Source organism: Chiloscyllium punctatum, chromosome 1 (assembly GCF_047496795.1).
Source record: "Chiloscyllium punctatum isolate Juve2018m chromosome 1, sChiPun1.3, whole genome shotgun sequence".
Taxonomy (NCBI): Eukaryota; Metazoa; Chordata; class Chondrichthyes; order Orectolobiformes; family Hemiscylliidae; genus Chiloscyllium; species Chiloscyllium punctatum.
This window is the reverse complement of record NC_092739.1, coordinates 41,503,191-41,527,211: the sequence shown is the minus strand read 5'-3', so window position 1 is coordinate 41,527,211 and position 24,021 is coordinate 41,503,191. Positions and strand designations below refer to the sequence as shown.

General features: G+C 41.6%; 1 protein-coding gene across 9 annotated transcripts in view; it reads right to left on the bottom strand.

Annotated features, from left to right (window-relative positions):
* ptpn13 (protein tyrosine phosphatase non-receptor type 13) overlaps window positions 1-24,021 on the bottom strand; it is a 265,404-nt gene that overhangs the window by 221,950 nt on the left and 19,433 nt on the right. For 4 of the 9 annotated variants that reach the window (XM_072547405.1, XM_072547935.1, XM_072547489.1 and 1 more), the window contains exons 1-2: window positions 23,315-23,333; window positions 16,015-16,134 (exon numbers count right to left, since the gene is read on the bottom strand). In XM_072547405.1, the coding sequence (XP_072403506.1) occupies window positions 16,015-16,129 (115 nt within the window). In that variant the 5' untranslated portion in view covers window positions 16,130-16,134; window positions 23,315-23,333. Of the gene's footprint in view, window positions 1-16,014; window positions 16,135-22,961; window positions 22,980-23,314; window positions 23,334-24,021 lie in introns of those variants that run through there. The other 5 variants (XM_072547657.1, XM_072547747.1, XM_072547874.1 and 2 more) reach the window with 3 other exon arrangements.

Here is a 24,021-nt window from a genome sequence, read left to right as displayed (position 1 = left end):
GAATATTTCTACAATGAAGTTAATCCTTGATTTCTACTTGCTAAACTGCTGAGTAAATTCTGTGATGATTATAGACAATTCAAGTCCTGACATGCTCAAAACAAATCAGACAAACTGCTCAGGTTTAGTTATTGATGCTGGCCCAATAGTAGGTAGTGCCATATCAACATAATACAAACACAGCTTACTTTTACAATCTTCACTAAGGATTTCAATGCTAACTTTTGCTGGCATGAGTTGGGAGTCAGCAATTAAAAACCTGAACATTTTATTTTGTCATTAAAAAAGCTTAATCAATGAACTAGTTATAAGAGGTGTACAAGATATCTTCATGTCAAATCAGTCAAATCATTATTCAATTAAACATGTTCACCTAATGCATGTGCAAAGGTACAGAGTAGCTCTGATACTCTACAAAACATGTCATCATCTCTGGTCTCAAACATACTTTTGAGGATGAATGAATACATTTTTGACTGCCCAAAGATTCCATCATGATGGCTTCTGTAAAAATTGGTTCTTTTAATATGTTTGGGGCCAAGATTTTGGTTTGAAATAGAAATCTCACAAGTTTATAAATTTATAATTTCACAAGGCCACGCCCCTGCTATTTCTTTCCTTCCACAGGCTGTGCTTAAAATATTTGATGATTAGCGAGTACCAAGTAGTAATGAGTTCTGATGAAGTCACCAGACTTGAAACACTAACTCTGCTTTATTCCCACAAATACTGCCAGACCTGCTAAGTTTTGCCAGTGACTTCTGCTTTTGTTTCAGATCTCTGGCATCTACAGTTCTAAGTTGAATAAGGAGAGCCATCTGCCACCTGAAGAGATAACAATGTTTGGCTCTCAGAAAAAGCACCATCTATCCACAAAAGGTACCACAGCATGTTTAGCTAATATTCCTTTACGATTTCATCAAACAGGATGTCAACTAACTGGACGTCAACTCCTTTGTTTATTCCCTCTGGTTTTTCCTTCTTGCTTTAACTTATGATGGTGGGATCTTGTTACCACATGGTCTGGAAAAATTCCAGGTTTTTCCCTTTTAACTCCTCAGTTCCTTGGTTTTCCTTCGGCTTCTCCACTACAAGGGGCGTCATTCCCACCTTGGAAAAGACCCAGCAGGATCAAATAATGAACTGTATTCCTGGAATAGACATTTTTTTCAAATCATTCCCACGGTCACTTCCCCTGTCTTGACTGGTCTTTCCAACATGATCTTACAGGGGAATGCTAAATCTCTTTCCATTTATCCCGCAGATTATCACTCTTTCAGGTAGCATTTCAGAAGCAGTGTAAATACTTTCAACTCTCACTATCAAAGACTGACTAGCTCTTGTATTTGCTGAAAATGTGTTGCTGGAAAAGCGCAGCAGGTCAGGCAGCATCCAAGGAGCAGGAGAATCGACGTTTCGGGCATCAGCCCTTCTTCAGGAAGAAGTCCGAAATGTCGATTCTCTTGTTCCTTGGATGCTGCCTGACCTGCTGCGCTTTTCCAGCAACACATTTTCAGCTCTGATCTCCAGCATCTGCAGTCCTCACTTTCTCCTTAGCTTTTGTATTTCTCAACATTCGAACTCCTTTATCTTCTCCCTGTTCTTCCTGAGTAAACCTTACCCACAGAGATGAAGTCTTTGTAGAGATCGGGTACCATCTCACGATCCAGCCCAAATCTAGGACTTTCCTGCAGTTCCTAGACTTCTTTTGGGACTTCCTTCACTACTTCAACTGATCCCATTGGTTTAGCCTCCTTTACCACATCATTTTCCCCAGTGCCTTTCTTAAACCACCAGCACTATGAGTTTATTTGCCCCACCTTATTACAGAGAAAACATTTGAGACCTTTCACCTCCTTTTCACCCTCTTGGGTTTCTTTTTTCAACTGTGGTAAACTATTCCCAGTGCAACCTACTTTTCGTTTTTCAGTGAAGGATCTCCCTCTTTCCAATTTCTATCCCTCTCGGAATGAAATTGCGATCAGAAGCTAAATTTAGATTTACACAGTAATACATATTCATCCACCATCTCTGCAGCTCTTCTCGCTGTTTGAACCTTCTGTCCCTCAATACAAGTTCTTACCATTTCTGGAAGTGAGTTTTTAAATTCCTCCAGCAGAATAATCTAAAATCCTCATATGTCTTTTTTTATCTTTAATGCTCTCACCCATCTATCAAAGCTGCTATGTCTAATACTTTCAAACTTGATTTAAGTCTGACCTGTCTCCTCCTTTATTATTCTGAACTGTTGTTATCAGCTACAAGATTATAAATTCTATACATTTCTGGGTGCTAAAATTGTTTACCAGGACATTCCTTGTAGCTAATACACTTGAATCCAGGCAGAGGTTGGATAAACTTGGATTGTCTTCACTATAGCATCGGGAGGCTGAGGGGAGGGGTGACTAGATGGAAATATATAAAATTATGAGGGACACGAATCGGGTGTGTAGTCAGTTTTCGTTCCCCAGGGCAGAAATGTCAAATACTGCGGGTTTAAGTTTAAAGTTAGAGGGGAACAGTTTAAAAGGGAGATGATGTGCAGGACAAGATTTTTTTAAAAAACACAGAGGGGGGAAAAAGCCTGGAACGCACTGCAAAGGGAGGTGATAGGGGCAGAGACGATAGCAATGCTTAAGAGGCATTTAGACAAAGACATAAACAGGCAGGGATACAAGGGAAATTGATCATGTGCAGGCAGATGGGATTAGTTGAGAATACCATCATGGTTTTACACAGATATGGTGGATCAAATAGCCTGCTCCTGTGCTGGACTCTTCTACGTTCTAGAAGGCCATATCTGCTCTGCAACTTTACCTCCACCTTTCCACACTATTCACAAGTGCTATTATTTCCTAAGAACTTAAAAAATAATGACGTTTGACTTGAAAATAAGATTTTTATTCCACATTGGAATTTAATCTAAGTAAAATATGGTACCCAACAAAAAAGGGTGATAGCATCTTATTTTTGAAAAATACTACTGTGTTATTTTTATAGCCTTTAAAAAGCAACGTGAAATTTACACACTAGAATTTGTGGGCTGAGGAGACAGTTGTGAGTAAAGAGAAATGAGCAATCTGACTTCATTCCTCCCATTTCTCTTTCTCGCACTGACCGAATGGGAAAGAGTGGCCAATCTGTTTTTCAGAGGTGGATTACTTACCAAAATATTTTGATGATGTTGCTGGCAATCATTTTAAGTCTATTTCAACTCGAAGGGGAAGCTTGAAAGTAATAATACCACCAGGTCAGTGCCTTTCTATCACTGCCCAGGGGAATGGAAGGCTGGAAATATTTCACCAACTCCAGTGTAGTCCTCCATCCCCTGAAATAGGGAGTGAACCCCCTCCTCCCAGTGACTGACCAGACCTCTCCTCCTCTGCCACTGACTTAGTCTTGAACCTACACCACTCCACACTTCGCAACACCCAACTCCCAACACACCACAATCTCAGATTCACCTCCAATCTGTATCCTGGGTGCTTTCTGGCCTCAAAGCAACCCAAACTCTCAAGTCGTTTGGCTATGAGGTAGGAAACCTACAAAAATACATGAAAACAGATCCTGTTTACAGGTTAAATGCCACCCTTACTTTAAGATATTCTAACCAAAACTGTTCTTCAGCCCTCTGCATTCCCACATTAGTGTAATTATAGGCCAAGAACTGCAGTGAAACGCAAAGGATTTCACACAGATATACTGAAGTCGCTAAGTGTTTAGTAGAATCATAGAATCCCTGTAGTTTGGAAGCAGGCCATTCAGCCCACTAGGTCCACATCCCACTGAGACCCAGCCCCCTACTCTATTCCTGTAACCCTGCATTTCCTATGGCTAATCGACCTAGCCTGCGTATCCCTGGACACTGTAGGCAATATAGCATGGCTATTCCATCAAACCTGCACATCTTTGTGGGAGGAAACTGGAGCACTGGGGAGTATGTGCAAACTTCATGCAGTCACCTTAGGGTGGACTTGAACCCAGGTCGCTGGCACTATGAGACAGCTGTTCTAACCGCAACGAGCTACCATGCCACTTATTTAGTGTCAATAAGCAATCAGGGCTGTCAAAGTAGTTAACATTTGCAGGCAATGTGGTGACCCAAGTGGGATATGTGCATATGCTGAAGTATGGTACTGGAAAAGCACAGCAGGTCAGACAGCAAACGAGGAAAGGAGCAGTCTATGTTTCAGGCATAAGCCCTTATGTGATGGGGAAGGTGCCTGAGAGATAGGTAGGGAGGAGCACTGGGGGAGGTGGGGAGTTTGGTAGCTGGGAAGACATTAAATGGATGCAGGTCTGGGATAATTATGATATGTCGGTGGGGAGGGTGGAGTTGATAGGTGGGAAGGAAGATGGGCAGGTAGGATAGGTGAAGAGGGTGGTGCAGAGTTGGAGGGTTGGATCTGCGATAAGGTGGGGGGAGGGAAGGCTTGGAAACTAGTGAAGTTGACGTGGATGCCGTATGGTCGGAGAGTCCCAAGGCCGAAGAGGAGGTGTTCTTCCTTCAGTTGTCAGGCGACTAAGATTTGGCAGTGTAGGAGGCCCAGGACTTGCAGGTCATTGGGACAGTGATGCGTGCAGCCCAGGGATGTTCCCTGAAACACTCCGCGAGTTGGTGTGCTGTAAAGAGCCACGGACACAGTAGATGTGGTGGGTGGATGTGCAGGAAAATCTCCATCGAATGTGAAAAGATCTTTTGGGGCCTTGGATGGAGGTGAGGGGGGTGGGGGTTGGGAGGTATGGGTGCAGGTTTTATACCTCTTGTGGCAGCAAGGGAAGATATCGCGTGAGGAGGGTGGGTTGGTGAAGAATATAGACCTAACGAGGGAGTCATGGAAGGATTGGTCTCTGCGGAGTGCTGACAGGGGTGGGAAGGGAAATATATAATGGGTGGTAGGGTCTAATTGTGGGTGGCGGAAATGGCGGAGGATAATACATTAGGTTCATGCCCTCCACCAACCCACCCTCCACACGCTGTACCTTCCCCTACCGTTGCAAGATGTTTAAAACCTGTACCTACACCTCCCTCCCTCTCCTCTGACCAAGGCCCCAAGGGAAGTTTTCAGATCGGCAGAGATTTTCCTGCACCTCCAAACACCTCATCTACAGTTAGAAAGTGAGGACTGCAGATGCTGGAGATCAGAGTCGAGAGTGTGGTGCTGGAAAAACACAGCAGGTCAGGCAGCACCTGAGGAGCAGGAGAATCGACGTTTCGGGCATAAGCCCTTCACCATTGTGTCCATTGCTCCCAATGTGGTCTCCTCTACATCGGGGAGACAGGACATCAACTCGCGGAGTCTTCAGCATCGGTATTGCTCACTTTTTCCCGGATAAGTGTGTATGCCCATTCAAACTATTTGCAGATTAGAGAACAATACGCACTGCTTTGTTAATTTCACCATCAAATACAATACATATGAATCTAAATTGTTCCCAAATGCAAGTCTCTGATGTCATGTCTTTGCCACAATATTAGAATGGGGAAGTTACGTAGAACATAAATCAATGGAAATGTACGCAGCACCAAAATATACACTTGAACAAAACTGGCAACTATATATAACATGAAAAAATCTCGCTTATGCCACTGTTCGAGGATGTATTATGATTACGTGTTCTGTCTATTCTGCAAAACCAACAGGATTCTTGAAACATTGAGAACAAGTGTTCAGAGATTAAAAATATAGTACTTATTCAAAGACTTATAATAATAATTTCAACCACTTGCCAGTAGGTGCACGTTGAGAATAACGCATTACAATTTGGTTGGACCATTCCTTCAAATCCAGACTCCAGTTACAGTTCACTCAGTTATATACTAAGCTCAACCACAATTCATTCATCTAAAAATATTTTAAACCATGCAACAATAAACCTCTAGTTATAAACTGTAAGTATAACCACTGGGTAAAATTATACATGTCTGTAGACTACCACATTTTTGACCATACCATTTGTTTTCCACATTCTTAGGTATCTTATCTTTCCTTCTGGAGGTCACCAGTCCATTTTAATTAACTTTCAACTGGATTGTGTCGAACAGTTCCAAGTCTGGTAACTCCTCCGTGCTCCAAGCTGTAATCAACATGCAGCTGTTGATCTCAAGCAAGGATTTTCCTTTTGCTTTCTCTCAGGGAAAGCTGTCTGCCTGTGTCAAACTGGCCTTAATCATTACTTGGAATCAATTTGGCTGGGGAGGTAGAACAGATTGGTGCAAGGTTGCCAGCTGTCCCATGCCTTTCTGGAACACATTGGGTATTATTTACATTGCATATCAATAGTTTTCCCTGCAAAAGCCATTCTCTCAGGAAGTTTTTTTTAAAACATCTCCCCCTACTCTTCTCCCTGAAAAACACAAAACTAATTTTCTAGTGTCCCTTAATTTATTCCAGTTAGTCACTCTGTGTAGGTTGCACAAACAGGTTGCACACCTGGATTACTGTGTGCACTTGGAAAGATCATGGATATTGTTTTTTTTGGTGGGGGTGTGCGGGCAGGGGGAGAATGAGATGAGAGCATTGTCTTAGAGATCATTGATACCATGTCAGGGGGTTGTTGTAGGATGTGGGATTTGGTCATCTATACCTCTGACTCATCCCCATTAAAACTAAAAGCAAGCAAATTTGAATCTCACCCACCTCAGAGCCACATGGTGAATTGGACTTTCCTACCTGTGTTGCATTGTGCAGAGAGTATTCTTTTTGTTATCATTCATTCACAGGACATGGGAATCACTGGTTGCGCCAGCATTCATTGTCCAACCCTAGTTTTCCTTAAGGAGGTGTGGTGGGCAGTCTTCTTGAATCACTGCAGTCGTTTAGTATAGGTACACCCATAATCCCACTAGGAAGAAAATTCCAGGATTTTCTATTCCATATTTTAACTCTTTCATACCTATGTCACAATAAACCAGGTTTCTTCTAAACTGCCGTCTTATGAAGAAAACATTTACATTCATGAACAATCATGTTCCATGAAGCAACAAGTGCATTTGTCTCCAATTATAAGAAAACATAAATACTAGTGACACTGTTAAACAAGATATAACTACTTCTGGATAATCACAAACTACATTTCACATATGCCAAGTTGAATGCCACTGATAAAGGTGAGGTCATCCATTTTAGTAGGGAAAAAAAACAGTAAAAAGGACAATTATTTGAACAGTAAAACATTGCAGCACGTTGCTATGCAGAGGGACCTGGGTGTCCTTTTCCATGAATTGCAGAAGGTTGGTCTGCAGGTGTAGCAGATAATTAAGAAGGCAAATGGAATGTTGTCTTTTATTGCTAAACGGGTTGAGTTTAAAAGCAGGGTGGTTATCTGGCACCTGTATGAGGTGATGGTGTGGCTCCACCTGGATTACTGTGTACAAATTTGGTCTCCTGACTTAAAGGATGTACTGGCACTGGGGGTGCACAGGAGATTCACTAGGGTTGATTCCAAAGTTGAGAAGGTTGGTTTATGAGGACAGACTAAGAAGACTGGGATTATATTCATTGGAATTTAGAAGAATGGGGGGGGGGGGGGGGGGGGGAGTCTTATAGACACATAAAATTATCAAGGGAATAGATAGGATAGAAGCATTGGGATGGTCTCCACTGGCTGGTGAAACTAGGACAAGAGATCATAGCCTCAAAATTAGGGGAGCAGATTAAGGTCGGAGTTGAGGAGGAACATCTTCACCAAAGGGTTGTGAATTCCCTGCCCAGTAAAGTATTTGAGGCTTCCTCACTGAACGTTTTTAAAGCTAATGTAGATAATGTTTTGAATTGTAAAGGAACTATGGGTTCTAGTGAGAGGGCGGGTAAGCGGAGCGGAGTCCATGTAAAGATCAGCCATGATCTTATTGAATGGTGGAGCGGGCTCGAAGAGCCGGATGGCCTACTCCTGCTCCTGGTTCTGATGTTATGCAGCTTAATTTTACAGCACCAAATTCAGTGGGGCTGCTTCTCCAGAGTCTGCTACACTGAACATCTATATGACCTCCTCATTCCCAAATAAACCATTATGGCATAAACTTATTGAATGTGCACGTGTTTTAATAGGGTATAAGTTTTAATTATGTACACGTGGATGCTGTCACTTGAACAGGTAACATTGGCTGAATCTTACACTTCTGTTGGTTAAGAGCAAGACGCAGAGGCTTTCAAAAGGATTCCCCCATACATGGCCCAGCACAATTTCTTGCCCTTTCTTAGCAATTAAGTCTCATTAGCTATCTACCCTACCCTAGCATCCATCACATTCAATTTCTGTCCCATTTTACAATACACTGCTCATGGATTAACTAATCACTTCGCGAATATCTGACGAAAGACTGACACTCCTTGCATTCACACCATTTTTTTAAAAAAGGTTGTTGTGCATTGGGAGAGGAGTCTCCTTTCGGGAGAACTGGCCCCCAGACCTTGATCCTCCCTGAAATTGTCACCTAGGTCAGGGCCGTCACCACACAGTGCAGGAGACAGCCAGCACTGCCTTAGGAAAGTCAGTGACCTCTCTGCTCCACTGGACTAGATGCCACACACTCTTCTCTCTGCTACTTCACACTCACTTTCTCTCTGCTACTGCATCTGCCTCCCACCAACGCTCATGCTCTGTCACTCTCACGGTTGTCTGCAATATCTTCAATCGCCTATTTTCACCAACTCCCCACCCCTGCACCAACCTCCCACACCATTAATGTTGCATGGCCTCCTCTGCTGCCTACTCACTTGTCCAAAAACCTCACCAACTTTTGCCGATCAGAACCACAGCCATGCCATCCAATTTCATCTCACGCAATTCTTCCCTCTCTCATTAACAGGATAAAGCAGCCCAAAACAGGTCAGAAAGAGGCCTGTGCAGGTGGAGGGGCACTGTCATTGTCCTTGTCAGGGGTGAGGAGGCCAGAGTCCTTGCCCTCACAAAAGAAAACTGGGGCTACTCCAGGAGGAATATCGAGACTTATATGTCCCGCAACGTTGTAAATACTATTCCATAATATATCTTTCATCAGTCATTGACTTGTTGGCAGCTGCCATGAAGAGCCAGGTCCAGCTCCTTGGTGGACAGACACATGCAAGCACACACTTCTGCATCCCATTACCCCACAGACACTGGTCCTCACGATTGAAGGCATGGGTGGGGACTTGGTGCACAGTCCCTTCCACACATGGAGAAGGCACTAAGATGGAGGAAAAAAACACACACAGTCTCCTCAGAAGTCGCCTTTCAGGACACTTCAGAGGTGGCCAGACCCTCCACCTTCACCCAGTGACTTTTGGGAGGATCACACCGAGGAGGGACAACTTGCCTCTGATAAGAAAATCCTCAAAATATCGAGCCAATCCAAACACTAAACGCCTGACGAAATCTGCAGGGCCAATGGACTTCACTACAAAGCAGGCTTTCCCCATCCCAGCTGTGGTACTAGGGGTATTGGGAAGCAGTGGAAGAATAAACTGTATTCAGGGCACTTTGGTGGCATGACTGACTACGCACTGTACATTATTTGGCACTCCTTTTCAAATGTCACTGCTTTGACTTGTGTTGGGTTGTTTCTCTCTGCGTAGCCAAGAATATAACTGTTCCAGTGTGAAGTGTAACTTTATGTTCAAACAGCATGTGCCCTGGATTGATGTCTGCAGTGAGGGTGTGCTGCAGCATCCCGAAGAGTAACAAGGCGTGCAGAGGTCAACGAGTCCTGCTGACACCATTGACAATCATCCTACTCCACAATCGCACAATAGAAATAACAGAGCCTATGGAAAAAAAACGTGTTGGGGCGTACCATCAAAAGTATCAGTAAAAATTGAAATAAAAATAGTAGTTAGCCTAACACAAACGATAACAGAGTCTTGGTAAAATGTTAAAACAATATATTTTAATGAAATAATAAAAAGAATTTAACACTTAACCTGGAAGGTAACTTGAAGGAGTTTCTGAGTTTGCGGAGTTACAGTAGTGTATTAAAACAAGGGCTGAGGGTCATCATCAGCTTCACCATCACTTTCAGGTCCAATTCTGGATGCAAGGTTACGACAAAAAAAAATTAGTCCATAAGTGGATGACTATGGTTCATTGTCCTCGGACTGTTTCTTGGGGATTGGCTTAAAAAAGGCATTCTAACTGACATCACCCAGGCCTCCACAATTATGTCAATAGCATTCTTAATGTTAAAACTCTTCCAACATTGATCTTCAATGTCCTCATTACCCCCTTAGTAGCTGCAATCAGCTTCTTGAATGTGCGCCTGAAATAATAAGCTTTAAAAGTTGCTATTGCACCTGGGTCCATGGGTTGAATGAGAGAGGTTGCGTTCAGAGGTAGAAATAGCACTTTGATGTTGTCAGAAAGCTCACCAAAGGTGGGCGGATGGCTTGGTGCATTATCCAGAATGAGGAGAATCTAGAGTGGCTCAGTGGTTAGTACTGCTGCCTCACAGCACCAAGGACCCAGGTTCAATTCCAGCCTCGAGTGACTGTCTGTGTGGAGTTTGCACATTCTCCCAGTGTCTGTGTGGGTTTCCTCCAGGTGCTCCGGTTTCCTCCCACAGTCCAAGAATGTACAGGTCATGTGAATTGGCCATGCTAAATTGCCCGTAGTGTGAGGTGCATTAGTCAGGGGAAATTGGTCTGGGTGGTGTTACTCTTTGGAGGGTCGGTGTGCACTTGTTGGGCAGAAGGGCCTGTTTTCACACTGTCGCAAATCCAGACTAATCCTGCAATAGTTTCTAAAAATCATGCTCAAAAACATCAACAATAAGGTCAGAAAAGAATTTGCCCCATCATCCAATCTCCTTTGCTTGACCTGAAGTAAACACTTAGAGTGGACTTAACGTAACCTTTCAATGCTCACAGACAGCTCCGTTAGCTTGGCTCCCACCAACACAATCATACGATCCTTTGTGACCTTAAAACCTGGAGCGTGTGCTTCATGCTTAGAAATGTAGGTTCTAGATGGCATTCACTTCCAGTATAAACCTGTCTCGTCCAAATTAAGACTTGATTTAAAGTGTAGCCTTCTTCCTCAATCAATTTTTTTTCACTACGGGAGGAAATGACAGTGCATATTCCTAGTCTGCACTAGCAGCTTTGCCACATAACTTTACATTATGAAAAGCATAGTGGTTCTCAAATCCAGCAAATCAGCCACTACTAGCACTTAAGGCAGACACAGCGGCAGGATTTTCAACTTTTTTCCTTAGGTCCTCATAAATTGATAAGACTTTCTGTTTTATGGTGAGAATGGTGGTCCTAGATCATTTTTTCGATTGATCATCTATCCACACACTTAGAAGCCACTCCATCTCCTTAAGTTCCTTTGTTCGTGATCTCATAGACTTGCTAGCACTTAGACTTGTTCCAGCAATGCAGCTTGCTTTAATTCTTTCCTCATTGTCTCTAATGGTGCATAGCAGAGACTCCTTTGTTCCTGTTACACAAACAATATCACATGCTCTTTCATTATGGTGAAAACACTCTATAACATCTAGGTTCCATTCAAGTGTTATAGCCTTTCTTTATGGTCACCACCCGCGATTTTATTGCCTGGATGCTTCCTGTCGACATTCTTGCAACTTTGTTCTAGGAAATTAGTGGAAAACACAGCAAAATTTGCAAAAAACAGGATATAAAAATACGGAATACAGCACTGTACTTTTCAGGAAGCCCTTCACCACAAAACATGTGACACAGATGAGAGTCCAGTCCTCAGCGCACCATGACACCACGTGCCAATGAGAGTTTGTATTTTTTTAAAAATCATTCCCCCATTCACCAATCGTGTCACAGTCAAATCATGTCGATGAAATGCGTGTTATAGGAGAACGAGCTGTATATAGAACTGCACTTGAGTAAACAGTGAAAGGAAACATGAAGCCATGTCAGTCTATGCTGCTCTATTTTCAAATTCACACTACGTTGAGATAAGTCCCTCAAGTGGTTGTTACATTTCAGATGCTGCCTGCGTACAATCCTGCAAATCTGCAAATCTGTTGGGAAGGCACCAACATCAGCATTCTCAATCAGCCAATATCTCCAGCAGTGAGGCTCTGACCACCCTGGATCAACTGCAATGGGCTGGGCACGTCACCTGCTTGGTGAACACGAAACTCCCCAAGCAGGTGCTCTACTCCCAGCTCTGAAACAGCAACGAGTCCCAGTGGATAGACGGAGGATACCCTCAAGGCCTCACTAGTGAAGTGTGATACCTGAGAATCACTGGTCCAGCACCATCCAAAGTGGAGGAGGAGCGTTGGGAAAAAGCAGAGGCCACGTGAAAACCATACTGCTGGACCAACGCCCCACCCACCTACCCCTTCCCGCAATCATCTTCTGCCCCATGCATGGCAGAGCCTGCAGAAGCCAAATCAGTCTGTACAGTTACCTACGAACTCACCCTGAGAGTGGAGGAGAGTCTTCTACGTCTGTGAGGGACCGATGACCAAATGAAATTGATCTAAAAACCTAAGGCAAAACTGGTTTGCTTAAAATTACTTAAGGATCCAAAATTTCAGGACTATCCTGCAGTGTAAACCCTCATTGTGGTATTCTGCTAAAAAAAATGAGTAAAACTATAACAAAAGAACATCAACATGTATAGAATATTTTCTGTGCACTCATGAATAAGAAACAAATTTAAATTTTAGAAAACAGATGGATTCAGCTCCATTCAATCCAAGAATATTAAACAGACTGGCCACTATTCAAAATGAAACATACTATAGTGTTCTCCATAGATCTCTGTATCATGGAGTGCTTTGTTTATGCCAAGTCTTCTGAAATTTGAGTCCACATTATGAGAAACACTGGCTGTTACCAGAAGTGAATTTACAGCAATGAATTAACATATCCATTGCCAGCTCTTCAAGCATTTTCACAGATCTTTAGCCATGAGTCTTTTTTGCACAAATCAAGGGAAACATAAAAGAGTTTCACTTTTGGTTTTTTTCCCTTAATTCAGAAAAGAAGCAATGGCCTGCATAACACTTCAAATACTGGTTGAAGTGCAGCCAGAGCAGAAGAGGAGAAAGCAGAAGATGTTTTGTTGTTACCACAGTTATCTTTCTTCCTCACTTTACCCTTACAGTGCTTTCTCTAACAGGAATTATTCAGACCATTTTTTTCCAATACAGATCCACATCAAATTAGTGGTTTTGTAGCATAAAACTATTCCTGAGCATTAAATTAATCTGAGTAACACCAACCACAGTAAATCTAATTCTAAACATGTGTTAATGCTTAACGTATCCATCAGATACTGAATTAGGTCGACAACCAATGAAGCCTTACATGAATACTTATCAAATATTTTTCGTGATACAAGTTTCAATGCAAAATAAACCATATTTTTAAGAAACTATTGAACAGCCTGGAAAAAAAGAATGTGTGATTTGACAGGGATCCTGAAGATGAAACAAAGGCTTGAGAGATGACATACAGGAAAAGTATTTCTGCTTGTAGGGAGATAAAACTAGGAGTTATAAATACAAGTTTGTTCCTTATAAATTTAGCAAAATGTACCGGGAAAATTTTTTTAATTAGCGAGTGGTTAGAATGTGGATTATGCTGCTGCATGCAGTAAGTCGCTAAGCAAAATAGCATAAAGTATTTAAGGAAAAGAAGTGTGTGTCTGTTCCCAAAGCAAAATCGATTGCCATAATCAGTTGCACTGTAATAGAATATGTATAGGCAGAGCTGAAAATGTGTTGCTGGAAAAGCGCAGCAGGTCAGGCAGCATCCAAGGAACAGGAGAATCGACCTTTCGGGCATAAGCCCTTCTTCAGGAATGAGGAAAGTGTGTCCAGCAGGCTAAGATAAAAGGTAGGGAGGAGGGACTTTGGGGAGGGGCGTTGGGAATGCGATAGGTGGAGGGAGGTCAAGGTGAGGGTGATAGGCCGGAGTGGGGTGGGGGCGGAGAGGTCAGGAAGAAGATTGCAGGTTAGGAAGGCGGTGCTGAGTTCGAGGGATTTGACTGAGACAAGGTGGGGGGGGAGGGGAAATGAGGAAACTGGAGAAATCAGAGTTCATCCCTTGTGGTTGGAGGGTTCCCAGGCAGAAGATGAGGCGCTCTTCCTCCAACCGTCGTGTTGCCATGGTCCGGTGATGGAGCAGTCCAAGGACCTGCATGTCCTTGGTGGAGTGGGAGGGGGAGTTGAAGTGTTGGGCTACGGGGTGGTTGGGTCGGTTGGTCCGGGTGTTCCAGAGATGTTCTCTGAAACGTTCCGCAAGTAGGCAGCCTGTCTCCCCAATATAGAGGAAGCCACATCGGGTGCAGCGGATGCAATAGATGATGTGTGTGGAGGTGCAGGTGAATTTGTGGCGGATATGGCAGTGTCCCTTGGGGCCTTGGAGGGAAGTAAGGGGGGGAGGTGTGGGCGCAAGTTTTGCATTTCTTGCGGATGCAGGGGAAGGTGCCGGGGAGTGGAGGTTAGGTTGGTGGGGGGGTGTGGACCTGACGAGGGAGTCACGGAGGGAGTGGTCTTTTCGGAACGCTGATAGGGGAGGGGAGGGAAATATGTCCCTGGTGGTGGGGTCTGTTTGGAGGTGGTGGAAATGACGGCAGGTAAAGAGGCAGATGCAGTCGATTGATTGTTGGAGATATATGATGTTTTAACTCACCTAATTCATGTTCTTCATCCTCCCAGTTATACAGTCATAGAGATGTACAGCACGGAAACAGACCCTTCGGTCCAACTCGCCCACACTGACCAGACATCCCAACCCAATCTCGTCCCACCTGCCAGCAGCCAGCCCATATCCCTCCAAACCCTTCCTATTCATATACCCATCCAGATACCTTTTAAATGCTGTAATTGTACCAGCTTGCACCACTTCCTCTGGCAGCTCATTCCATACATGCACCACGCTCTGCATGAAAAAGGTGCCCCTTAGGTCCCTTTCATATCTTTCCCCTCTCACCCTAGACCTATGCCTCTAGTTCTGGACTCCCCCACCCCAGGGAAAAAAACCTTGTCCATTTATCCTATCCATGCCCCTCACGATTTTGTAAACCTCTATACGGTCACCCCTCAGCCTCTGATGCTGCACGGAAAACAGCCCTAGCCTATTCAGTCTCTCCCTGTACCTCAAATTCTCCAACCCTGGCAACATCCTTGTATATCGTTTCTGAACCCTTTCAAGTTTCACAACATCTTTCCGATAGGAAGGAGACCAGAATTGCACGCAATATGCTAAACAGTGGCCTAACCAATGTCCTGTACAGCCGCAACATGACCTCCCAACTCCTGTACTCAATGGTCTGACCAATAAAAGAAAGCATACCTTCTTCACTATCCTATCTACCTGCGACTCTACTTTCAAGGAACTAAGAACCTGCACTCCACGGTCTCTTTGTTCAGCAACACTCCCCAGGACCTTACCATTAATTGTATGAGTCCTGCTCTAATTTACTTTTCCAAATTGCATTGCCTTGCATTTACCTAAATTAAACTCTATCTCCCACTCCTCAGCTCACTAACCCATCTGATCAAGATGCCATTGTACTCTGACGTAACCTTCTTTGCAGTCCACTACATCTCCAATTTTGGTGATTTACAACATTCATGTTAATTCACCTTAATACTCATTTCTCCAGAAAATGTTGAGCACAGAACTGTTTCATTTGTTCTAAAAGTCACTAGTGATCTTTCAGGACTGTGTAACTAACAACTGAACAGCATTCATCCTCAAAGATGTTTTGAAGTTTCAATTCAGATTTTTCCTTTCAACACTTCACTAAAGACAGTGGGAGATGCTGCCAAGTGACCGATGGAGCTGCATATTAGTTGAACTGCTGCTCACAACTGAAACATACTGGTTAGCAGATGATGCCCATAAATGCAGCCATCAAGGAAATACCATACAAAGATGAATGGAGAAAGAAGTAAAGGTTTCTGTTGATAAGATTAGATGAAAAGGGATGGAAGGATGTTCTTGGTGTTGCCTGAACTATTTGGATCAAATAGCTTGTTTCTGTTTTGTACATAATTCCCAATCAGCATGTTAAAATTAAATGGTTACATACCTTTATGGAACAGATCTTGCAGGCATTCTGCGCTCTGACTTAAAACAGCCCAAATCTCCTCTTCCTCTAGTGGTCCTCCCCGCACCTCCAGGGCCTCAGCCAATGAGACATGCATTTTATCTAATAAGGAGGAGAAAATCAATTAAGAGTTACACTGATATGTTCACCGTGTATGTTACAATGCAAAACAAAGTTGAGACAAAAATATTGGAGATGTGCTAGACTAGCAATCCAAGCACAGGCTAATGTTCTGAAGACACGGGTTCAATTCCCACCATGGTAGACAATGAGACCTGAATTCAATAAAGATCTGGAGGGAAAAGGCAGTTTATTGGCAACCGTTGTTGGTTGCCATAAAACCCCAAATGGTTCTCTGGTCTATGAAAGGGGATCTGCTGGTGTTACTTGCACTGGCTTACACACAACTCCAAACAACAGCACCATACCCTCAGGAAATTAGGAATGGGCATAAACTCCAACAACATACAGATCCCATAAACAAATCAAAACAATAGGAGCAGGAAAAGGATACCCAGTCCTGAAGCAGCGGAGCTCCTTATCAGAGCTTGGTCTGAAAAGTACACTTTCCTTCCATAAACCAAAGGAACAGATTATGCCATAGAAATAATGAGGAGACTATTAGTGCTCCAGAGGTTGCTCTGTACCAGTCAGTCACTATCATTTACACCAAATAAATTCACCAGAATCAACTAGTTCAATATTAGTGACGGGAATGATAATGGAATCCTTAATCAAGGCTACAGCAGAAAAGATCTAGAAATTGGAAATAATACACAGCAGCCAACATGGATTCCAATAGGTGTTCATGCTTGACCAACCTGATTCAATTCTTTGCAAAAGCAACAACAAAAGTAAAGAAGGATAATGCAGTAACCGCAATATACATGGATTTTCAAACAGCCTCTGGGTCAGGTACTGGATCATGCACTCATTATTAAGGTCTCAAACCATTTGGAGTCAGTAGGTAGGCAGCAGGTTGGTAGAAAGCTGGCTACGAAACAGAAAAACAGAGATTTAGGGCTTAAAAGTTGCTGATTGATAATTGGTAGGATGTGAACATGGCTAGTAAGTTTGTGGATGACACCAACACTGGTGGTGTAATGGACAGCCAAGAAGATTACCTCAAGAGTACAACAGGAACCTTGATCAGATCGGCCAATGGGCCGAGGTGTGGCAGATGGAGTTTAATTTAGATAAATGTGAGGTGCTGCAGTCTAGAAAGGTAAATCAAGGCAGGACATATACACTTAATGGGAAGGTCCTGAGTGTTGCCTTGGGGTGCAGGTTCACAGTTCCTTGAAAGTAGAGTAGCAGATAGACAGCATAGTGAAGAAGGCACTTGGTATGCTTGTCTTTATTGGTCAGTACATTGAGTTTAGGAGTTGGGAGCTTATGTGCTTTTAATTCTCGTCTCCCTGCTATAGGAAGGGTGTTGTGAAACTTGGAAGGGTTCATAAAAGATTTACAAGGATGTTGCCAGGATTGGAGGATTTGAGCTATAGGGAGAGGCTGAATAGGCTGGTGTTATTTTCCCTGGAGCATTGGAGGCTGAGGGGTAACCTTATAGAAGTTTATAAAATCATGAGGTGCATGGATAGGGCGGATAGACAAGATCTTTGCCCCAGGGTAGCGTGGACCAAAACTAGACAGCATAGGTTTAAGATGAGAAGAGAAAGATTTAAAAGGGGCATAAAGAGCAACTTTTTTCATGCAGAGGTGATGCATTTATGGAATGAGCTGCCAGAGGAAGTACTGGAGGCTGGTACAATTACAACATTTCAAAGGCATCTGGATGGGTATATGATTAGGAAGGGTTTAAAGGGAAATGAGCTAAATGCTGGTAAATGGGACTAATTTAGGATATCTGGTCAGCATGGACCAGTTGGACTGAAGGGTCTGTTTCTATGGTATACAACTCAATGACTATGGTGCTTTGCAAGGATTGGTGTGGGACTACTGCTGTTCTCAATTTGAAAGAAAGGATTTGAGCTAATGAGTCAGAAATAAAGTCACAAAATCTGGGAATAACACCAAATTATGGCAGATAATGAGAGAGTGTGACAATATATAGGTAGAGATAAATAATTTGAAAAAAATGGAGATGTAATTAGTAAATGAACTCTAGTACGGATAAGTCATATGTTGCGTATCTCATTAAGAAAAATAAGGAGCTACTCTCCCGAGGAAAGCATGTTTTTTTTTAAATGGACTGGAGGGTCAGGAAGATCGCTAAGTTACAACATTGGTCAAAAAGACAGTAAAATAAACAAGTATTTCTCAGTGCCTAGTTTTCACAAATGTAGCTGGTGTTAGAACACAAATAGGACTCTGGTTAAAGCACCCTGAACCAATTCACTTACACAATATAAAAAAGGACACGGACTAGAGAAGGCCCACCAAAAAAAACGGTTAAACAAGCAGAACGAAGATCTTCTTACTATCAAGAGTAGTTGAGATAAATATATTAACTAAGTTAAGTGGAGAGTAGATAATTACATGCGAACGTAATAGAAATGTCTATAGATGGGATAGGTGAAGTATGGGTGGAGTCCAGCATGTGCACGTACTACTGGATGAATTGTTCATTTCTGACCAATGGATGTTTCGTAATAATTTCAAAATTGTTAGGGCTTGTTCAACCTGGTCAAAATGTTTTATTGGTGAAATGAACAACAGCCTTTAGACATATGTAGGCTTATTCCTTCCAATGTTTAATTAATATTGGTCATGTATAAAAGCAAAGTTACATTTTGGTTTTGCTACCTATTTTTGCCTCTTGTATCCCTTTCCAAAAGACTCTTCATTTTTGTAAGTTATTTGATATCAAGTTAAGTACGTTGTATGACATATACTGGCTCAGACATTGATATGATCCATGAAAGGTGATAGAATTACTTGTTCTGTTCACACAGGTCCATGATCTGAAGCAGAGAGTGTGTAGCACCAAAATGCTGCTCTAATTATATTTACATTCAGTAGAAGTAGAAACCTCATAGAAAGTTCTTGACCAAGTGCAAATTTAATGAACATCCGGCACATCTGCTCATAGATGTGTGTAAAATCTGGTTCCATATCTACGTACTAATCCTCAATGTTAAAAAATGATTCACATCTTTTAGAAAGCCTGAAAGCACTCAATATTTATTGTATCAATAGTCTGAGTACAATTAACATACATGCATATTAAAGCAAACTTGTATGGAACTTTACCTTCCACAGCTGGTGCAGTAATACAAATAGAATAACTGCAGCTGACTGTTGGCACTATTCTTAGCAATTAATCACTTGATGCAAAACAGCGGAGGAATTGGGCATCAAAATATTTTGACTAATGTATTGAGGTGCCTTATGAAAGTGAAACTTTCTCAACAAAACACAAAATAATTACAAAACCTATCTCCATTTCTTGAGTATTACTTTGCCTATCTTGTATATATTTGGCGGGATTACTGATTTGAGATGCAGAGTGATAGCAACAGCATGGGTTCAATTCCCGCACTGACTGAGGTTACGTTGAAGAACACGCTTTCTCAACCTTTCTTCTCACGTGAGACATGATGACCCTCACCACCAGTTGTCTCTATCTATGGCAACCTTACCTTTTATAATTGATTAACTACATTTTATTACAACACAAATGAAAATGCAGTCATGCTATACACATTAACTACTCACAGTTTTAACCTAAAAATACTCCCAAAATTTATTATTTTTTCCTGTTCAAAACACAATGAAGCCCCTGTGTAAATATTCTGATAAAATCATAACTCATTCTAACTTATTAGAGGATTCTACTATATTTAGTTCAGTTTTGTGTACAATGGATTACAATATTGTGATTTTTTTTCCTTAGTCACAATAGGAGTTTTCACTGCTACCTGCTGCTACACACCACCCCAAGAAAATATACTAACCGATAACTCAATCCCAAGAAGGTCATGCTCACATGATGGAGTAACTCATCAATATACCCCAATATTTAAGAGTCATAAAGATGTACAGCACGGAAACTGACCTTTCAGTCCAACTAGTGCACACCGACCAGATATCCTAACCTAATCTAGTCCCATTTGCCAGCATTTGGCCCATTTCCCTCTAAATCCTTCCTATTCATATACCCATCCAGATGCTTTTTAAATGTTGCAATTGTACCAGCCTCCACCACTTCTTCTGGCAGCTCATTCCATACATGCACCACCTTCTGCGTGAAAAGGTTGCCCCTTAGATCTCTTATAAATTTTTTTCCCTCTCACCCTAAACCTATGCTCTCTAGTTCTGGAACTGCACCACCCCCAGGAAAACACCTTGTCTATTTACCCTACCCATGCCCATCATAATTTTATAAACCTAAATAAAAGGTCACTCCTCAGCCTCCGATGTTCCAGGGAAAACAGCCCCAGTCTATTCAGCCTCTCCCTGTACCTCAAATCCCCTAACCCTGGCAACATCCTTGTAAAACTTGAAAGAGTTCAGAAACAATTTACAAAATCCTTCCGATAGGAAGGAGACCAGAATTGCACACATTTCAAAAGTGGCCTAAACAATATCCTGTACAGCCACAACATGACCTCCCAACTCCTGTACTCAATACTCTGACCAATAAAGGGAAGCATACCAAGTGCCGCCTTCACTAACCTATTTACCCTCGACTCCACTTTCAAGGAACTATGAACCTGTGCTCCAAAGTGTCTCTGTTCAGCAACACTCCCCAAGAACTTACCATTAAGTTTATAAGTCCTGCTTTGATTTGCCTTTAATGACTTTCTGCTCATACATTTTTCAACAATATATTAAAAACAAACCTGAGCATTAATATTAGTCTCTTATCGTTGACCCATTCCCCACCACACCTGGGTTTGGGATGGGGATACATTAGAACTCAAGGGCTGTGCTCAGTTAGGGGCCTAGTTTAGAATGGTGCTGGAAGAGCACAGCAGGTCAGGCAGCATCCGAGGAGAAGGAAGATCGATGTTTCGGGCAGGAGCCCTTCATGGTCTCAGATACTGCCTGACCTGCTGTGCTTTTCCAGCACCACTAATTTTGCCTCTGATCTCCAGCATCTGCAGTCCTCACTTTCACCTCAGTTAGGGGCCTAGTTAGGATTAACACAGTGGACCTAATTTCCAGCCCTGGCTCTGACCATGCCACAGATTACCGTGGTAACTAGAAGCGTACATATCTGAGCATATACATTTGACTCATTAGAACTTGGAATGGAATAGAAATTTATTGTCACATATATTTTTACACGAAAAATACAGTGAGAAGTTTTATAAGTCACCACACCACAGCACCTGTATTAATAACAGGAATCAGACATAATTTTAAAACAAAAGTAAAATTAAAACCAAGTCCATTACAGTTCAGTTAAGGGGCAAATCATCTTTGAGGAATAAGGAGGAATGAGCAGGACCACTGCATATTAAACTTGGCAGCAAAACAAAGGAACAAATTAGTGTCAAATGTATTTCAATCAAAAACTGTGCACACAGCCTTTTATTGCAACTCATTTTCTTTTTAGTAGAATAAGGATGTATCCCAATAACAAGCTTAAAGAGGGATTCACTTTGTTATAACCCTATTCCATTTTCCTGCACTTTTAACAAACAGCACCATTAAGTAAGAAACTAAGTCGTGCTTTTCCAAAGTCACCACAGCTCTTAGTGGACAATTATGCCTGTTTGATAGTGAAACATATAAATCCAGAAGTTCATGTTTAATCCTTTGAAAATGCTGAAAACATTTCAGATAGTAAACATGAAGGCAGTGAAATGGGTTTGGGACAGAAGATCATCCATGCCTGTATTAAATGTCAGAGCAGGCTTGAGGGGTCAAATAGTCTACCGTTGCTCCTATTTCTTATGTTCTTGTAAGTACGTAATTTAAAGACAAGATCCAATTATATTAAAATCAACACACGTTTACTGCATGGAAATCTTATCACACCAAAGATTTCTCAGAATGTGAAATGTAGTGATGGAGATTAAATGTATTACTACATTCAAAATGTTTCCCGATAGTTACGTAAAAGCTATGGGGAGTAAGCAGGAAACTGGAATTATGGAAAAATCAGCTCTGAAGAAGGGCCTAAATCAGTATCAAAATAAAAAGGTATCAAATGGTTACCTGCTAAGTTTCTGTTTTCACACCATTTTACATTGTTTAACTTGGGGACGTTCAGATTTGGAAAGAGTTCTGTTAGTATAGTTGCTTCATTAGTCAACAAATCCTAAATCAGAATAGTGAGAGACACTCAGATTGCATGGAACCTAATTGAGGATTTAATAAGAAGCCTCTAAGTTTCATAGCATGCAATTATCTGGCTAACAAAGCCAAATACCTGCAAATTTATGTTCTAAGGATGGTAGAGAAGAACTAATCATAAATTAAAACAGACACCATTGAAAGTTATATGAAGCTGACAAGCTTTTTTTTAAGTTGGAGAGAAACATTTAGCATTTTGAGTACAGTATGACTCTTTTTCAGCACAGATGCTGCCAAACCTGAGTTTCTCTGATATGGTGTCTATTTCAGTACCCACAGTATTTTGCTATATTTTTCATTGAAATAGCTAGAAATGGGTTAAATAGAAATATTGTTGTTCTGTTCCATTTATACCAAAGTAATGCTTACAAACCTATAACATTGATGAATGATTCTGAAATTTGAATATTCTTATATACACAGTCAGATACTAATAAACTAACTAAAAACATTCACAGGGAGTAAAATAGGTTTGTGTAGCACTGTTTCATACTTTTTATTAATTCCACAAAATAATTATGTACTTTGTTGTTTCAAAGTACAGAGCTGTTATGTAGAAAAACAAGATTGTTACTATGATTATTCAGCACCAATAAGACAAATGCTATTTAATCTGGATTTTAGAAAAAAAAGCAAATAAACTAATTAAATTCCCTACTCACCTTCAAATAGTGCCTTCAGATGGGCTTCAGTTCTGCATTACCACCCAAAGACAGCATTCCAAAAGTGCAGCACTCCCTCAAAACTATTTTGAAGCAGTAAACCACACACAGCCCAAAAACACAAACCCTAGAGTGTTCCTCAAATCCTTAACCTTCTTACTCAAGAAGTGGAAATGCAAACTGAAGAAAAGAAAAACAGTGCAACTCATTATGCATTTTCAATTTCTGAAAAGTATACCTAGCAATTCCACATGCAACAGCATTTTAAAAATAAAGTCAGTCACATCAGAACTGCAAAACACATCATTTTCACTGTTATGAACAAGCAAACAGCAATAGTACAAGGGAATCACCTGTAAGACAGTCACAAACCAAGAAATCCATTGTTTGAACTCCAAATTGCGTAAAACCAGAGTGGAACATAACTTAATCAGATAAGATGATTGCAAGTTAAAGGAAAACATATTTGGGCTGATGTGACTCAATGGTAGCACCCCCACCTTTGAGCCAGCAGGTTTGGGTTCAAATCCAACCTGCATGTCTGAACAAGTTGGTTGAAATAACTAAAGATTTCAACTAATGTTCCATAATCTGTAAATAGTATGCATCAAAAATTGGTATTCTGTATGGAATGGTTTGTAAAGATAATTCTGAGAGCTTCTGAGAGTACAAAAAAAATCAAAAGGAAATTTTTAATAAACACCAAATACAAAAAAAATTTTGTTTAATTACATAACTGCCAAACTAAACCATATTTGACTGCTCCATGATATTAAACAAATCAGGAGCTGCAGGTACTCTGTAGTGCATTGAGGGCCAAAGCTGAGTAATTTGAATTTTGAAAAAAGTTGTAGGTGAAATGGGGTTTAATTTTATTTAAGGTTGAGTGGTTAGCACTGCTGCCTTACAGCGCCAGGGACCTGAGTGCAATTCTAGCCTCAGGCGACTGTCTGTGTAGAGTTTGAACATTCTCCCAGTGTCTGCGTGGGTTTCCTCCCACAATTCAAAGATGTGAAGGTTAGGTGAATTGGCTATGCTAAATTGCCTAAAATGTTCAGGG